General features: G+C 39.7%; 1 protein-coding gene across 4 annotated transcripts in view; it reads right to left on the bottom strand.

The window, feature by feature from the left end:
* The window catches only part of LOC131950075 (uncharacterized), a 178,245-nt gene that overhangs the window by 41,849 nt on the left and 117,348 nt on the right, over nucleotides 1-19,048 (bottom strand). For all 4 annotated transcript variants that reach the window (XM_059312111.1, XM_059312114.1, XM_059312115.1 and 1 more), the window contains 2 exons: nucleotides 6,585-6,696; nucleotides 5,699-5,977 (listed from right to left, as the gene is read on the bottom strand). In XM_059312111.1, the coding sequence (XP_059168094.1) occupies nucleotides 5,699-5,977; nucleotides 6,585-6,696 (391 nt within the window). The remainder of the gene's footprint in view (nucleotides 1-5,698; nucleotides 5,978-6,584; nucleotides 6,697-19,048) is intronic.

Genomic DNA, 19,048 nt, shown 5'->3' with positions numbered 1-19,048 from the left:
CGTTGTTTAACCCTCGACACCGTGCTCGTAGTTTCACGCAGAGGGAAATCTCGTTAAAAAAAATACTGCATTGAAATGTTCGCGAGAGTGAAGGCTCGATGATGTCGAATCTAATGAAATAAAAATCAATCGGAAACATAAGACAAGCGTTCGTTCTGGAATATTCCAAGATCAAATGCTGCAGTATTGCAAGATCAAACGTTGCAGTATTGCAAGATCAAATGTATACTTAATACGAACATAGATAACGTTTACTTTGGACCTGAACGATGAAAGTATACTTCATCTAAAAACAAACTCTAACTAAAGATAACACCTCGCCGACTCTATTCACGTGCCTCTAAAGACGAGCTACGTCTGCTACTCACACCTAACGTCATATCTGGTGTCCTTGACAGCACTCGCGAAACTCCAACCATATGGTCCGACGTTTGAACAGATCGCTCGTTTATCCGACCCGCGGCTCAGGTGAATCGAATCAAACACTGCTGCTATCTCGTATCTACCTGCCCCGTATCTACACTTGTCTAGGTTCTATCTCATCATCTCTGTACCTCTCCTCAGGTACCCCCCCCCCCCCTTCACACGCGCGTGTATAGAAAAAAATAATTTTCTGACTGAAACTCATTCACAAACAAAAGCCTAGATCTTACGAAACAGGCACTTACTGTGGCGGGCAGCGCTACACTACACTCTGCTCCAAGACCCTCATCGAAAAAGCCCCTTTAGTATAATCCATTTAATAAAATACACACGCGATCTTCAGCTCGTTAAATGACGGAACAATCCCAGAAAACTCGTGAATGTCCATGTAGTAGAGACACAACAGATGCGCTGGTTATTTTGCAGGGTGGATTTTAAAAAAAATAACCTGTAGCAGTTTTAGCGATACATTTTCACGCTAGGTTTACCCTCACTTTCTCTCGCTTCTATTTCTTTCAGTCCGCCATTATTGGAAATCTTTCAGCGTTCTATGGCACGCCGCGGGGGTCTTTTACAGGAAAATTACGCGCATGTTTATTTACTACTGCATCACGATTTTAAAATAGTGTTTTCTAAGTCACTAAATAACACGAACATACTACTAGTGAATTATCGAATCATCACGCACAAAACCAAGTTTTAGTAATTAATTAAGTCAGCGAATAAAATCATCTTTGATTAATATCCAATCAACAGGCGAGGGTCGATAAACATGCTGTAGTTACACACGATCGATAACAACGCATCAGTTCGTGCATACAGCTGCGTCTCAAAACAACATGGTGGCGTCGCTAGGGTGGTGCAAAGTGTGAGGGGGGGGGGGGTTTGAATTTAAAAAATAATGTACATGGATGGGGTGGGCAAAAAAAATAAAGCCGCCCCCTTTTAAAAATTATTTAAATAGAGAAACATTACACAACGGTGCCAAATTATCCTCTTCGGGCGCTAACATGCCCGTCCATGGGCGCAAAATTTTACGAGATAGTTATATTTTAGCGGAAATAATAAAGACGATTTTTTTTTTACATTTCAGAGTGGGAAAAAAACAATTTATCAAATTTTAGCGGGTAATAATTTACTTTAATTAATTGTATTTCAGCGAAAAAAAAATTTCTAACATCTTAGCGAGGAATAATAAGGCACTTTGTTATATTTTAGAAAAAAAAATAACCCAACTAAATACGCGTAAAAATATCAAATTACAAATATATTACATTACCGTGTGAGCCATCGATTTACTTGATCGAATGATCAAACAATTGATCCAATAATCAATCAGCCATAACATATACAAACTCGAAACGCCCAACATAATTTTTTATATTTTATATATTTTTTTAACTTTTTTTTTATATACAAGGTGTTGAAAAGAACATTCAGGCGATGTCAGTCTTATTAAATCGATTTTTTGTGTGTACAGGATTATGAAGTATTAAGATCAAGGCAAAGACAATGGCTCAGTATAGGTCAGAATAGGTTAGTTATTGGCTAGGCATAGGTAAGTTAGTGCCTAGGCATGGGTCAGTTAGTGACTAGGTATAAGTCAGTGACTAGCAGTATGTACAAAAACCCAGCTGCCAGACACGGATCTGTAAAACATAAGCTCAAAGCAAGAACAAAAGCCTTGAAAACTTGAAACTTGACCAAAACGGAATACCATAATTCCACGAGATCTCTGAATGTTCACATCCCAATTCCAGAGCAACGAGCGAGGAGATAGGCGAGTGGGTGTGGGACCAGAACCGTTATCGATTCGTGCCCCCTCGCTTGGTGGGCCAGAGGCAACACGCTGACAACGTTATTTCTTTACGCTTGCCGGCCTGAGTGAATTAAAATAAATGAACAAAAACTGGCTTACAAAGATGACCCCGGTGACCCACGGGATACTGGCCTATGTGACGCCACCTCCCCTGGGATGCCCTAGTTCAAATTTTCTTGACCAGTTAGTAGTTTATGTTATACCACGGGGTGCCTAGTAAGACCACAGTGCGATTATTTACGTCACATGTTAAGATGTTACGACACAGGGCGCCTAACTACGATACAGGGCGCCAACTATCACCGCGGGGCTCCTAGAATTACGCCTCGGGGCGTATAGTTTACACACCCGGGCGCCTTAAATTACACTACTTTTGTCTAAGGCGTTACATTGCGGGTAATGCAGAACTGCAACAAGTGTTGTCATGGTTAAAGTCGCGGTGAGGGAGATGATTGTGTATGTGTGTGTGTGTGTGTGTGTGTGTGAAAGGGGATGGGGGGTGGGGTGGGGGGAGGGGGATGATAACAAAGAACAAGTTACTAGTGCACGCCGCTGTGTATGTTAGTGTTTTAGTTCTCAATGTATTCGGCGTTACATTGCGGGTAATTCAGAACTGCAACAAGTTGTCATGTTTTTAGTTCTCAATGTATTCAGCAGAATTTGGTTATCTTTTACTTTTAACACTAAACGTCACTGCAACTATTAAAAAAGACTATTGTACGTGGTTTAAGATGAATAATAAAAATAGAGAATGTATAAAACATATTCGAATACATCCTATTAAAGGGATCAATTCCATAAGATCGATATATAACTCGTATTTGATGAAAGGGGCCCCATCTGCGAAAGTTAAAACCCCCTTTGATATCATAGATCATGTAACCCAACATTGATGTTTATTATTGCCTTATAACATTAAGGTACGGACTTACATCCTGTAAGAAAAAACCCAAACATCAATCGATTTTTTCCCCACTCAGGAAACGCTTTATACTGCCTACAACTATAAAGAAAAACCACCCCGGACGAGAGTAGCACAAGGGGTTTAATTTCTCAGACCGGCTGCAGCCCACACACATATAACCATGAGTCACCCGACAATCTCACAGACTAAGCGTTAATTACGAAAAGGCCCAATTATTTTTACATAACTTCTTTTTCTCTAGACAATCGCCACACGACGACGGCAAATCAAATCAACAAACCGCCTGACGTAGTTTTGTGTTCTCCCGACGAACAACAGAGATCGATGGACTCGATCATTCTTGGAATTATTAGCCAGCAGGCAACGGAGACAAAATCTCGTGAATTTTTATTCAAAATTTTCAGCTGCATACTACAACACTTAAGTTTTTGTCTTTTGAGAAAAGTGTTATTTTAAAAAAATAATGGTATAAATATTATATATATATATATATATATATATATATATATATATATATATATATATAATAGATTGGGTTTAATTGTACATTATATATATATATATATATATATATATATATATATATATATATATATATATATATATATATATATATATATATATATATATATATATATATATATAAGATTGGGTTTAATTGTTAGAATTTAAAAAAAAAATATTCCGTCAAAGACCTAAGCAATATACTTGTTGCGTTTGTTCCTCCTACGATTTAAAAATCAAGCTAGTTGCGTGGGCTGTAGAAGCGTGTCTACAAGGGCTCATAAAAGAAGCATAAGCAACGGCAGCAAAGCTCCAGTAAATGAGTAAGATTAAAACCGACATCGCCAGTTTACTGAGGAATTGCAGTTCTAAATAACTCCAGCCCTCGCCCTTGCGCTCGGTTCTTGAAAGCAACGAGAGGGGATCGAATTGACCTAGACGTGAGCGGCGACCCCCATTTGCAGAGGTTATAATTTCTGATAGGTCACTCACCACTTAGGATCACGTTTGGGTCACGTTGTTCATCGGACGTGAATGTGGCGGTTTGGGTGATTTTTGGAGCTAGTTCCCGCAAAATATTTCCCGGACTATGCATCGGAAAGTGCAGTCCGGTTCCGGCACCCGGAAAGTACTTGCGGGTCGGGTGGCGGAGAACGATTTCCGCGGAAGACTTACCATGCTAGGCACAGATTAAACTGTGCAGGGCCTAGTATCCATGTATAACGTATACCTGTTATGCAAACTTCGGATGCGTCACCAGGCCGAAAATAAATCTTGAAGTAAGTTAAAAAATTTTAGTCAGGGGATATTCGTATAATAGTGTAATGGGGCGTTCGTATTACAGTGTAATGGGGCGTGTATGTTTCGGGGTGGTTTGGCGTGGGTCGTTTGAGTTACGGGGTGGGGCGTTCAAGTAACATGGTAAAGGGGGCGTTCTTAAATCTGGGGGTCTAAGAACTTTGTGTTATCTAATGGGTGGGGGCGTGTGCGTAAGGGGGGGGGGGCGTTTGTGTAGGGGGGGACGACGTTTGTGTCGGGGGGGGGGCGTCTGTGTAAGTGGGGTGTGCTTAAGCCAAAATAACTTTGATGTGCTTATGTAACTGGGTGGAGGATGCTCTTGAAACTCCAAAACTAGCCAATGGCAACACTGCAAACTTAATGTTAATTTTAGTACTGCTAACTACCCCACCACCAGCCTCCAGTATTTAGATCTGACGGATATAAGATGATCATGGAACGAACGGTTGGTTAACGAGAAGCGACGGTTAAGACAGGGGCAATAATTAAGGGCGGTAACTAGGTAGATAATGACGTTGTTTTATGGCCAGTTTGTCGGACCACAAACACCAGTCACGTGAGCCTGGGAGTGAGTGCTCATTGATCACGTGTTTAACAGGGAACGTGCGGTCATAGTATACAGGGGAAAGTTGTAGAAAGTTGTATGGGTTTCACAGATAAGAAAAAAGTAAAAAATTGATGACAGAATATTCATTATTCATGAACAATGATTGAAATCATTTCAATTTTAGTTCGTGAGGCTAATTTAATTGGAAGTACACTTAATTTTTAAACACATTGTTATACGAGTATTGCCATAGATGTAATATAGATCGTAGAAGAAAAGACGTTAGCAAAGCGGCACCAACAAAAACTGCCGATCACACCTGAAGCTGTGCAGACAATTTTCACCTAAACAGCATCTTTGGGTGTCCTTGAGGAAGCAGGGCGTACTGTCCAGAGAAACAGATAAACTCTACTTCATCTATCCTAATTTGTAACGCTCCTACCCCCACAATCTTTACTTGATTATTAGAGCATTTCATCAAGAAGATAAAAATAACGTTTTATTTTCTTTTATTTTTTTAATAAACCACACTGCATTTCATATTTTGTTCGTTTTACAGTAAAATAAATAAATAAATAAACAATGGCTTTTTAATAGATAGGACGGGCTGTTGAAACTACAGGTGTGACATATGGTCAGCATTTGCTGATCAAATGTGTTAGGACGATAACGGAAGTCTTACCTCTGGTCAGCGGGCTCCGGGGCGGGTACGACGCCAGCAGGGAGGAGGGCGGCGGCGGGTAGTTGGAGCTGGGCGTGGAGGGGAAGCTGTGCGGGGTGGACGGGTGGCTGTCGTCCGTGCCGGAGCTCTCGATGGAGCCCCGTTCGCTGCCGCCGTTGTTGTTGTTGTACTGGTGCGCCGGGCTGTAGACCGGTCCCCGGCTCAGGAGGTCCGGCACCGGACCGTACATGTGTCCGGTCTTTTTCTGCTGTTGTTGCTGCTGTTGTTGTCTGGCCACCACTGGGGAAATGCATTCGTTACATTGTAAAAAAAAAAAAAAAAAAAAAAAAAAAAATTATATTCCTGTACAGACAAGACGAGCTAAAATATTTATTTAATCAGGGGAGACTACATTTAAAAAACTACTCGTATATTAAAAAAGAATCAATGGCTGAGTTCGGCCATCGGAAAAAAAAAATAACAAGATTCGAGTCCCTCGGGAAATAAAAGCGGAATGAGAAGGAGGGGTTGTTTGGGTCATCGTGGAAAAAAAAAACACGATTGTCTTGTTACCCCCACCCACTCTCTCAATGTGCAATTTTTAAATATATTTTTTATTAAGTAAAGAAGCAATATGCCAAAATCATTTTCAGTTTAGAAAAAAAAAAAAAAAAAAAAAACAAGCTTTGAGTCGCTATAGGACGCCCAAATCTAGCAATGGTCTTGTGTTATTAAATTAACTAACAAAAAATATATTAACCAACAAAAAAATAATTTAATAGTTCTTGCTATTCTCAAAGTATGTATTAATTAATTAAAATAGTTTGCCCAGAAAAAATTCTGCCTTATTATCTTTATTTAAGCACCCCCCCCCCCTTGGGGCCATGCTACAGAAATCCTAACTCACCTTTACTATCAATGAGCACGATATGATTGGCAGGAAACATGCCTGTCTTTGCCATCCTGCCCTCGTGGAAAACATACCCTCGCCATATCCCGTCGGTCTTCTGCTCAAGCACCTGTAGAGACACAAACAAAAAACCTGTAGCCAAAAAAATCTAAACCTTAGCCCTAACGTAACGAACGCGCACACGGCATGACGTTGATAAACAATTCAACAACGTACAACTTCCGGTCAGCTGCAGGGGGAGAGCCAACACAAAATTAAACTTTCAATGAATCCAAACTGATTCGGCAAACCGGAAATGAAATATCTCGCCTGCCAAACGTTTTACAGCACTCGTAAATGCTCGGGGATTGAATCAAATTGCTTCCCTTTACGTGACGGAATTAAAAAAAACAACCCACACCGATGCACCTATGTTGTAATTATTTTAATTCACAGGTGCGTCAATCGAATGCAACAAACTAACGATTCCATTCCGTTTAACAAAATTCTCTTCTAAATAAAAAAAAAAATCATCTCTAAACTCAAGGCAACATTTCAGTTTTTATTTACAATTAATCGCTTATAATAATTACTTATAGATCTAATAATTATTGATGGGTGAACAAAATTCTTTTCTAAATAACCAAAAAGAAAAAAAAATCAACTCTAAACTCAAGGCACCATTTCAGTTGGTTTTTTTTTTACAATTAATCGCTTATAATAATTACTTATAGATCTAATAATTATAGATGGGTGAAGTCTACAGGTGTTTTCAAGTTAAACAAAAAAAAAAAACAACAACAAACAAACGCTTGAGGCAGTTTAGAGTAAGGTAGGATGAAGATGTTCACATGGACAGCCGGACGTAATTAGCTGCAGTAAATGTGTTTAATATTCTCTCATAAATACTTCAAGGCCATTTCAAAATCTCACGCCGTGTCTAGTCTATGTATTGAAGCACGTGCCACGCGCGAGGTTGTGGTGAGTAAAACAGGAGCATATGTGAACTCTTGTGCCGCTAAAGCAAGGGGAGCACCTAGTAGCACAGACGCCCTTATCACTCTGGGAAACCCAATAATGCAGACGCCCTAAAACACGGGAACACCCAATATTATGGACGCCCTAAAACACGGAAGAACCCAATAACACGGACGCCCTCGCGACACCCAATATTATGGACGCCCTAAAACACGGGAACACCCAATATTATGGACGCTTTTAAACACGGAAGCACCCAGTAACACGAACGCCATACAACAAGGGAGCACCCAATCACACGGACGCTCCTACAACACAGGAGGACCCATTAACACAACCGCCCATACGACACGGTTGCACCCAATCACACGGACGCCCCTACGGTAAGGGAGCACCCAATCACACGGACGCCCGTACCTCCGATGATCTACTTCCTACTGTACAACCCTCAGCGAAGTGCACACTGCTTTGATCCATTTACGGGCTGGGCGGCTGAAGAAAAACGTACCCGGAAATGGCGTAAGAGATTTTGTAGTTTGCGGGGGTTGTAGGCCTATGGCTTTTTATTTGTAGACAGCCCTACGGCAGCTCGGAGTCCAGACATAAAAACAGAAGACAAGTGGAAGAAGGCGGTGTAGCAGGCCAAAATCCTTCAACTCATGTAGAGATGGATGGAATTTTTTTCTTCTTCTACTTTACGTTTTGTTCGCAAGTTTGGAAGAATGCGCAATGGGAAAATAAACAGTGAAAACTGCGCAAACCGAGAAACGCGTAAATAAAAACTAATTATACTCAGTGTTTCTTCCAGACTTTTTTCTCCGGGGGGCACTTGAAATTTTCGGGGGGGGGGGGGGGGCGGTAGATTTTCTACGGGGGGGGGGGGGGGCGGACACTGTTAAAAGTATATATTTTCTATATAAATTATATAAATTTCATTTTGTTCGGGGGGGGGGCGGTAAAAATTTTTAGGGGGGGGGGGGGGGGGGAGAGAGATGCCTGGAAGAAACTCTGGTTATGTTTTGGTCATCGTAAAAGGACAATTTTTTTTATGCTACAGTGTACACGTGGTCATTCATTTATTTAAAATTTTAAGTAAATAAAAGATACCCATGCGTATTTTTATTTGTGCGCAGTCTTCCGTTGCGAATTTTTTTCAGTCACCCTTTTTAACATGTACGATTACTACTACTCCATTCTCTCAAGAATTTTACTGTTTTTCTTTTGAAATTCGGCACACTAAAACTCTTTTCTTGATTAAAAACTCGTGGGATAAGGGGGAAGGTGGGTGGAACGGCAGTAGGAACAAGGGGCGGTAAAAATCACGTTAGTTTCACATAATGTTAGATTTAGATATGGAGGGGGTGGGTGGGCAAGAATGGGCTAACGTGGTGCGGCCCTGGTGGTAAAGCACGTCTCTGCTGCTACCCATCCACTACTCACCCACCCATCCAACCACCCATTTACTCATCAATTTAGTTATTGATATGATAGAGTGCAACAATCCTATATCCTGGGACCAGGGGTACCTTCAGATATTTTTTATCTCAGGGACTACGGTGGGTGGGTGGAGTGTACTTAACATTTCCGGGAGGGGGGTGGGGAGGGGCAGCGGACTCTAGTTAAAATGGTCAATGTATATTTCTTCCACATAAATTTTATGTTTTCATTAAGCCCTCCTACCTTCCCACACCCCACCAAAAAGATGCCTGAAAGAAACACCGCGTGGGACACCATTACGCTAAACTAACTCAAATAAATGTATATCAAAATACTTTTTAAATTATAAAAAATAATAATAATACAAAAAAATAATACATCCAATGATTGCAATTGGTTGTGTGGGGGTGAGGGCAGAAATGACCAAATTTTGAGACACATGAGAGGCGGATAAAGTGAGGAGGAGCGGAGGAGATAACCGTTAATTACGGATATAAAACTAAACGCACATGCCATCTGTTTAACATCGACGTAATATACCGCGAACATCAAGTTAGGAACAAAATAAAATATAATTTAATCACGTAAAAAACAAAATCGATCCTTCTATATATATTTCTACGCTCGTCACGCATGAGTGGTTCCGCCGGCCAGCAAGTCAACCCGTGCGTGAGCATTGATTCCGTGGAAGGCGCGTGTGTTTTAATGCAATCAGCCGCTCACTAGATCCCAGTTGCTTATCATGACCAGCTTCCTGCTCAAGACGGCACCCGCAGCGGGAATTCCGCACTCGACGCTTCCTCGTCTTATACGATATTTCGAGATGACTTGGGCATAAAAATAGATGTGTGTGTGTGAGGGGGGCGGGGTGGGGTGTGGGGGGGGGGGGGGTAATAAATATTTCAGATGTAGGTGGTGTGTCTATTAAATTCAGTGACTTCACCGGGTGTCAGGGGTATCCAGAGTTATTTCAGTAGAAGACGCGTCATTTTTCAGCACAAAGTAAGGCGATGAACACGTGTTTGTAATTGCTATTGAACTATTCAAAACTATTTTTATACAGTCTTAGCCGTGGTTTTTTTTTTAAAGCGCTATCTATCCGCAGAAAAAAAAGTATTTCTGTGAACTTTCTAGACGGGAAATACAAACAACTAAAAACTTAAAAGATCTGTTTATTTTAATTTTTGTAGCGGAAAATCAAAAACACAAAGAGAGAGAGAGAGAAAAAAAAGAGATTAATGCCTCAGTGGATGTTTTTCGCCCTCGCCAGAGCTGCTCAGTTTTTTTAGGAAGGCGATACTTGGGCCGCAACATCTGTCTCGGGATGGGTGGAATCACGCGAGACACTAACTATTTTTTATGTCTTTAATGGCACTTCCGGTGTAAGGGAGCCGATCGCTAAATCAAACAGATTGAAGCAGGACAGTAGAGTAGGTCTGGGCATCGCGGGACTAGGGCTACAGTTCTTGTTACTAGGGCTACAATACATTACGGGGTCAACATGGATAAGGCTACATAATTTAGAAGATATACTGAGACTAAAACTAGAGGACTTGGCGAGGGCTTCAGAATATTTCGAGTCCAGTGTTTTAGTATGTTTAAAAGTAGGCTTCTAAACCAAAATATTATCAAGGCCTAAAGGACCTTACTAAAAATTGGCTAAAGTAACTTACTGGACATTGCAGAACTATGGCGGTGGAGGCATAACAACATCAAGACCTAAATGATATTATTGAACAAGGGATAGGCCTACATGACAAAAAGTCAATATACTTAGCATCTATATATATATTCTCTTATGGAATAAAGAAGAGTTTCTCGTCCCCAAGTAACCCCCCCCCCCCACACACACACACACAAACCTTATCCCATGCGATGACTGAGTATATGGCGCAACAACAACATAAGTACCTGTTAGATGTATTCGTGTAACACATTCATCGTCCAGATGTAACTGGTCAACGGGTAATTACTTAGTACAGTACCCAGATAAAAAGGCATTGTGCTGGGAGGAGTGGTACTCGTGGCGTCCATGACACGAGGAAGTGCCGAGGGCGGGTTCAGATAGCCGGCGGACTTGGGGGCTTCCGGTTACCCAAAACAAAAGAAAGGTTTCCAGTGATAAACAGGGAAGTCGTTGTCACATCTGGTGGCGAGGGCTCCAAATTAGTTTTCGGGTTTTGGTTTAAAACAATTTTTTTAAAAGAGTCGTGTAGCTCATTGACTCCCACGTGCGCTCAGGTACTGAAATGTTTTTTTAGCGAGACTAAAGTCTGAGAGTTGTAAACACAATTAGAGTCTACGCAATCCGTAGTGTCAAGTCAAAGAAATGAAGTAATACACAACATGTCACGTGTCACAAACCACGCCCAAGCCAACCACAAAACCATACACTCAGACCAACCACAACACACACGCCAAACAACCACAACGCCATACACTCAGACCAACCACAACACACACGCCAAACAACCACAACACCATACACTTAGACCAACCACAACACACACGCCAAACAACCACAAAACAGACAACCACATACAAACAACCCACAGTGCCACCCCAAAGGTTACGTGGCGCACTCAGCCCGCCACAAAAATACCACACCACACACCAATGAACGAAAAAGACACCACCTCCACACACAAAATCTCTACTTCGGCCTTCTATCCACAATTTAAATTCACCAGTCCTACACGTCATTTGTATACAACAACCTCAGCACGCATGAAAAACAATGAGTGTAAACCTCTGCGAAGTGGGCGGAAGGGAGGGCGTCGAGAAAATGAATGGGGAAAAAATGTACTTGTTGAAAATACTACCAGTTTACGTCCGCTTAATTACCACGCCATTGTAATTAGAAGAAAACTTTTAAAATATGATAAGTCCAACCAAGTTTTGAACAGCTCAACCAAAGTTAAACCAGTTTAGTCAATAGTTTTAACGCAGACTTTTAACACCTTGCTCGAAGTAATCTCTCTCTCTCTCTCTCACACACACACTCACTCACACACACCGAGTGTCCCCCATCCCTACACGTGAGTGATCTTTCAGCACCCACAAGGCAATCCATAAGCCGGGTGGCGTAACGCCCCTCATCACGAAACTGTCTTGGCCAGACCTCCCAGCCTCGGCAAGGATGAGCGAGGATTTGTGTATCCGAGGGTGTAATTCAATTAGATCCCAGGCCACATAATACCACTCGGGATCAAAGAATATCGGCTATTCACACAGCGAATTAGCTGTTTACACATTAAGTTGTATATTCACACACCAAGTCAGCTATCCACATACCAAATCGTCTTTTAACAACCAAATCTGCATTTCACACATTACATTCACATAAGTTAATACACATTTCATTTCGACTATTCGGACAACAAAGCGCCTATTCATACACCAAAACGTCTATTCACATTGGCAAGTCACATCAAATCGTCTGATCACACGCCGAATTGACTGTTCATAGTTGAGACTGATATTCGTTAACCAACTTCCAAACGGGGGAGGGGAAGGGGGTATACTAAAACCACCACGAACTATCCCATTTTTTCGTGTGTCCAGTTTAATCTATTACCTTCATGATAACCATTACCTAACTTCCATAACGTGAACCACAAATACAATTCTTGAACTGTTTAGAAAAATTAAAAATCTAATATATAAAGCTCAGTTCTGTATGTAATGCATATGTTTGTCGTTGACAGTTCTATGGATTTAAGTGTTAGATTTTTTATCGTGCTCATAGTCTAAATGTACGAGTCAGAAAATTACCATTGAAAGTCTTTAAAAACAATTTTCATTCTATTTACTTAGAAGAATAATTTTCAATTATGAACGCGACATAAAATTTTTAAAAAGTGTATCGACGTTTATAAAATTTCTAAAATTGTGTCGGAAATGTATTGACTGCACAGTTACTTCCCTTTAATAAAAAAAATTCTTAAGAAGAAAGAATTTACATTTTATTACTTTGTTTTTGGTGTTAAGAAAAAAAAATAATTACATAATTAGCGGGGATTGATTAAGTGCAATGTCGTTAGGTATTTTTAACACTGCCTTTTATTTATTCTATACACTGAACATACTGTTCAATATTTTTTTTTTTTAAATCAATAACATTTAATGAGCCAGGTCCTACAAATCCTATATGTTTATTTCTTTCCATTTACGGATAAGCTTGGAGTATTATCATTTTTGTTCACTAAATTGAAACAGGCGCGTCCGCCGGCGCCCTTGCACGGTTCGATTTGGCACCCTGGGCTATCATGTGAGCGCTATGCTGCATAGTTTTGTTTTTAACAGTGCGATAGACTATGGGTAAGAAAGGTTACTATAGACTTTAAGTGAATCAAATCCGGGCGTCCTCCGGCACCCCGACAGGGTGCTGTTTGGCGCCCCGGGCCTTCCGGTGTACGCTATGGTATATACGTTCGCATGAGTTCAAAAGACTATGAATAAGTTATGTACTATAGTCGTTTACTAAGTTCAATCAGGCGGTGACGTCATGGTGCGTCCTCTGGCGCCCAGACAGGGTGCTATTTGGGGTCCCGGGCCTCCCGTGTTCGGTTTCGCGCCTACGTTCATTAAAGTGAGTGCAAAAGACTATGAATAAGTTGGGGTACTATAGTCGTTTATTAAGCTGAAACAGGCGATTCCGCCCCGGGCTAGACTCTGAGCACTGTGCGTTTATGTTCGCGTTAGTGTTTTCTTTGTGTTTAGGTTGGGTTTGCGTTAGTGGTTGCGTTTTGATTTGGTTCGTTTTTGTTCTTTCTTTTTTCGTTTTCGTTTGTGTTTTATCTTCTTTGCGTTTGTGTTTGTATTTGTGTTTGTGGTTGGTTTTGCGTTTGTATTTGGTTTGTTTTCGTTTGTTTTTTCGTTTGTGTTTTTTTCTTTGGGTTTGTGGTTGGTTTTGCATTTGGATTTGGTTTGTTTTCGTTTGCTTTTTCGTTTGTTTTTTTTCTTTGTGTTCGTATTGGTGTTTGTGGTTGTGGTTGGGTTAGTTGTTAGGTTTTTGTTTTCGTTTGTATTTGTAATTGTGTTAGCTTTATGTTTGCGTTTTGTTGTTTTGGTTTGTGTTTGGGTGTGCAATGCCGGGTTTATGATGATTACTAAACACACAGGTAATGGTCTTTAACAGAAAGGTTTTACACAGAAGCCAGAGCAGGGCCTGGCCGGGACGGCTAGTAAAAAAATAAAAAACGAAACGAAACGAAAACTAAACCCAATGCGGCTATCTAAGTAATGAATGTTGTCACATCTGAATACAATAGCCAGACAAAGATATGTTACAATACCAGACACTGGGATCTTATCTTATAAGTCTGTATAATTCTTAAAGCCAATAAATTAATTAGTGTCATTAAGTATAATTAAGCATAAGCATGTCAATTAAAGTAATATAAATTTTGTCAAAGTCTTAGAAGGTGAGTAAACATTAGGCCGGGCAACCAGAGCTGGTGTTTCTAGGCGAGTTCATGAGAAAGGTGGTTTTCTAAACATCCATGATAAAAGAAAAAAAAATATGATTCATTATAGGCGGCTAAATACGGGACTCCGCAGACAAAAGCTTTATAAGGAAATAATACCGCACGTAAACACTTAATGTGATTGATGATTTATCGATCACAAAGTCAGGCGGATATCGAACACATTCTCAGACTGATCAAAGGTCACTATTTTTTTTAGTAGGGAGGGGGCAGGGAGAGGAGGGAGAAATTTCGACTGAAGAGGTCAATACCCTCCGTCTTAAATAGAATTAGACTACGTGGTATAACTTCTAGGGTAGGTTTCATTTCTAAAGTATTAATTCCATTTATTTATAAAATAAAAGAATCGAATAGGTGGTTGTATAAATCGGGAAAATCTTATCGGTGTGGACATTGGTAGTGTTGGTCGTCAATGAAAACAAAAAGAAGAAAAAAAAGATAGGAAAGGTATGTCTTATACAACTGCTGGAATACCCAGTAATGTTATGTACTGCTTTTGCCAGGGTGTGTAGTTTTACTCAGAAAATGTTAAGGAATGTCGTGTTCACATATAATATGTGAGGGTGTACGGTGTACACAAATCACGTGACTGCGACCCAGAGGACGGTCAGATAAACGAGTCACTTTTGTTTACCCGATAAGTAGTAATGACTCAGACTATAAATAGACTGGGAGGATCTCGAGTTATATTTTTATCTCGTTACTCGCTGGTATCCACCCTCGCTATATCTCTCGAGAAGAGATGACTTGTCTGCTAATGGAAAAAAAATTGGAAATATGATAGCCAGTATGAGTAAACTTGGCTAGATAAACACTGTTGACATTTTAAAAACCGGCAGTAATAAAACACGACTCTTGGTCTAGATTTGTACGTTCTAGCAACGTCCAACCTCGTTTTTTATTTTTAAACTAGTATCCAATGTAGTTTCAGTAGCAAAGCGAGTCTTGTGGACTTTTTCATTGATCATTAGTAGCATGACAAACTTAAGTAAAACCTAACGCTATGGTATCAAGCATCTACATCAGCTAGCGCATCACCTGCGTCTCTAAAAATAAATTAGCCCTCGCACTACCTATGCCTCGAACTAAATCAGACCTCACACTACTTACGTCTCTAGCTAAATCAATCATAGCACTACTTATTTACCTAAATCAGCCCTCACACTACCCTCGACACTAACAAAAAAATCAGCCCTCGCTCTCTTATCGTTCTTCAGAGTTCAAACGCCCGCCATCAAACATTTATTTTCATTCATCTTTACAAGGGGTGGAGGGGGTTACGCAAAACCCCTCTCATTATCATCAAAGCTGTGAGTAGTTTCTGCTCGCGTCCTTTCCTCGTTCAACGCGAGATCCTGGAAGCATGGTTCTACTTTAAACGATACAACTGAACTTGTGAGGATTTTTCTCCCCGCTTTTCTAAAAATGGATTCTTTCCCCTGATAGGCTAGGCAAGGTACATAACTCTATAGAGAAAAAAGAGAAATTAATAAAGCGATTCTCTCGCTTTGATTAGTTTATAGGGTCGACACCTTATGGGAATGTTAACGCAAAACGAACTACAGGTGCTAGAAAATTAATTAGAAATTAAACTTTAATTAAAATTTAAAATCAACCGCATAGAAAAAGTAATTAAGTAACCGAAAATTAATATGCAATCGTATTTTGAACATAGATAGCAAGTAAAGTAGTAGTAGGCTGAGTTTAAAAGATAAAAAAATAAAGCTTCCGTGTGTTGCTTTTGAATAGGAAAAAAAAAGGTTTATATATGTTAACTTCCAGTCGTAAACGTTCAGTATTTGTTAATAATTTTGTGCTTGCTATAGCGTTTTATTGTCTTTAGAGCTTCGTTGTTTTTAGGCATCAAGGTATACCCACGATCAACTTATCCTTAAGTAAACCTTTTTATCAAGGTAAATATAAAAGTGTCTCAACATCAAGGTACTGTATAATAAATGTTTGTTTACACAAGTGTACTCGAGTTTGATGGGTTTTTTTAGTGTTTGTTTTCACTAGGAGAAAAACAAAGCGTAAACAAGTCTTAATGCAGTGACCCAGAACGTTCTGCTACATCAAGATAGTTATATCACTTGTGTATAGTATACCCCTCCTCTCACCTGTATAGGTTTACACATGGGTTACCTGCAGTCGGTTTCCCCAGGTGACTCAGTGTAGGCCGACACCTCTTATCTAACAGGGGGGTCAGAGGTTAACCAACAGCGCCGGGAGACACTTTCACCTTAACGTTGTTGGGTATGGGTGGTAGGTGTATGTTGGAGATCATTGTATGTCTATGTTGGTCAACATTGTATGTGTCTATGTGTTGGTCAACATTGTATATGTGTATGTGTTGGTTAACATTATATGTGTGTATGTGTTGGTCAACATTGTATGTGTGTATGTTGGTCAACATTGTATGTGTGTCTATGTTGTTGAACATTGTATGTGTGTTTATGTTGTTGAACATTGTATCTGTGTTTATGTTGGTCAACATTGTGTGTCTATGTTGGTCAACATTGTGTGTCTATGTTGGTCAACATTGTGTGTCTATGTTGGTCAATGATGTACGTGTGTCTATGTTGGTTAACATTGTATGTGTGTCTATATTGGAGATCATTGTATGTGTGTCTATGTTGGTCAACATTGTGTGTCTATGTTGGTCAACATTGTGTGTCTATGTTGGTCAATGATGTACGTGTGTCTATGTTGGTTAACATTGTATGTGTGTCTATATTGGAGATCATTGTATGTGTGTCTATGTTGGTCAACATTGTGTGTCTATGTTGGTCAACATTGTGTGTCTATGTTGGTCAATGATGTACGTGTGTCTATGTTGGTTAACATTGTATGTGTGTCTATATTGGAGATCATTGTATGTGTGTCTATGTTGGTCAACATTGTGTGTCTATGTTGGTCAACATTGTGTGTCTATGTTGGTCAATGATGTACGTGTGTCTATGTTGGTTAACATTGTATGTGTGTCTATATTGGAGATCATTGTATGTGTGTTTATGTTGGTCAACATTGCATGTGTAAAAGATGTATGTAGGTCAATACTTTATGTGTGAAAGATGTATGTTGGTCAACATTGTATGTATGACAGAAGTATATACACATATTGTCTATTGTTTGGTCGTCAACTATGTTACAGCTGTCTTTTAGACAATATTGTACGGTTAGTACTGTTATATGATAAATAATTATATATTTATCATAAATTAAACATACGCAAATTTTCACCAAAGAATAGATGTAGTGATACTCAACTATTCGGTTACGAACGAATGTGTAAGGTTAACTGATAGAAAAGTACCCCCCCCCCCAAAAAAAAAACCGCATAATAATTAATGCCAAATAAGACACAATTCACACAATAAATGTCACAATAACCTAACAAACAACACATTATAACAAACAAATAAAAAAAAAAGTATCATTATTGTAAGTGAATGTCAGTTTTTAGAAAACAATCCCTCAAGCATCAGTGATGTGTTTAACTCTTATTTGTCTCCGCCATATTTCTGCTCAGTCCACTGCGTACATAACGATAATGTTTACATAACAAATTTACCGCAGCTGAACGCCAAACAGTTGTTCAACAGCGGTGCGCGATGGTGCGTTCATGTGCATCAAACTTTACCACCAGCTATAAGCTATGAAAAAAAACTGTGCAATTATTGTGGTATTAATTGTCGGTTAGCCCCCAAAATAAAGTAACTAGAGATCTAAATGTGGAGAGAGGGGAGGGGTAAGGAAGATCAAGGTCTGAGTAATACCCTGGGTGGCGAGTTCGCCACTCCGGCGTCCTCGTTCACTCAGAGTATCCGGGTACTCGTGGGGGTAGGGCGATGCTAGGTTTACAGGCCTTGGTTCTTGGGGCCCGTGTGATTAAGTCTTTAACTATAAATAGACTGTAGCTTCAGGTGATCTCAGGTGTGCGGGCGTTTTACATATTGTATAGGTTTATGTACACGTGTAAAAGAAAGTCTCGAGTTCGGTTCACGAGTTGGATTTTAAACCTTGAACCTACCAACCTATAGGTTGTGTGAAAAAAATATCACATAACAAGTTCATATAAAAAGATAATTTCTCTGGTGACAGCTGATTCACAAGAAGAAAAAAACAAATGCCCCTAATGAGTTAGCTTAATCAATTATTAATTAATAAGGTAGCACGATGTAGATTAAACAATGAATTAATTATTAATCAACACGGACCAACGCGACGCCAGATGTAAAAATAAATGAGCCCTACATTATACTAGCCTCAATCATCCAAAGCTCTGTCAAAAACTGAGACAATCTAAGAAAACGTCCGAAAACTAAAGCTTAGATGAAAAGACTAAAACTTACATCAACCGTAAACAAGTTAGATCTACCATTGAAAAGCTTTTAACTGTCAGAAAACTTGCACCTCCTGTCTAATAAACTTAATCATGCAAAATCATTCCTTCCTTAAAACTTTACTGTCCCAAACATGTTAACTCATATCTTGCGTTAACTTGTGAACTAAAACAATTGTGTTATACTGTAAAACATCTAAATATTTCCCCCAACAAACGACTTATTAAAACAATAG

Source organism: Physella acuta, unplaced genomic scaffold, assembly GCF_028476545.2.
Source record: "Physella acuta isolate Inbredline_101_S28 unplaced genomic scaffold, ASM2847654v3 ptg000733l, whole genome shotgun sequence".
NCBI lineage: Eukaryota > Metazoa > Mollusca > Gastropoda > Physidae > Physella > Physella acuta.
The sequence above is the reverse complement of the archived record's forward strand: the minus strand, read 5'-3'. Positions and strand labels throughout refer to the sequence as shown.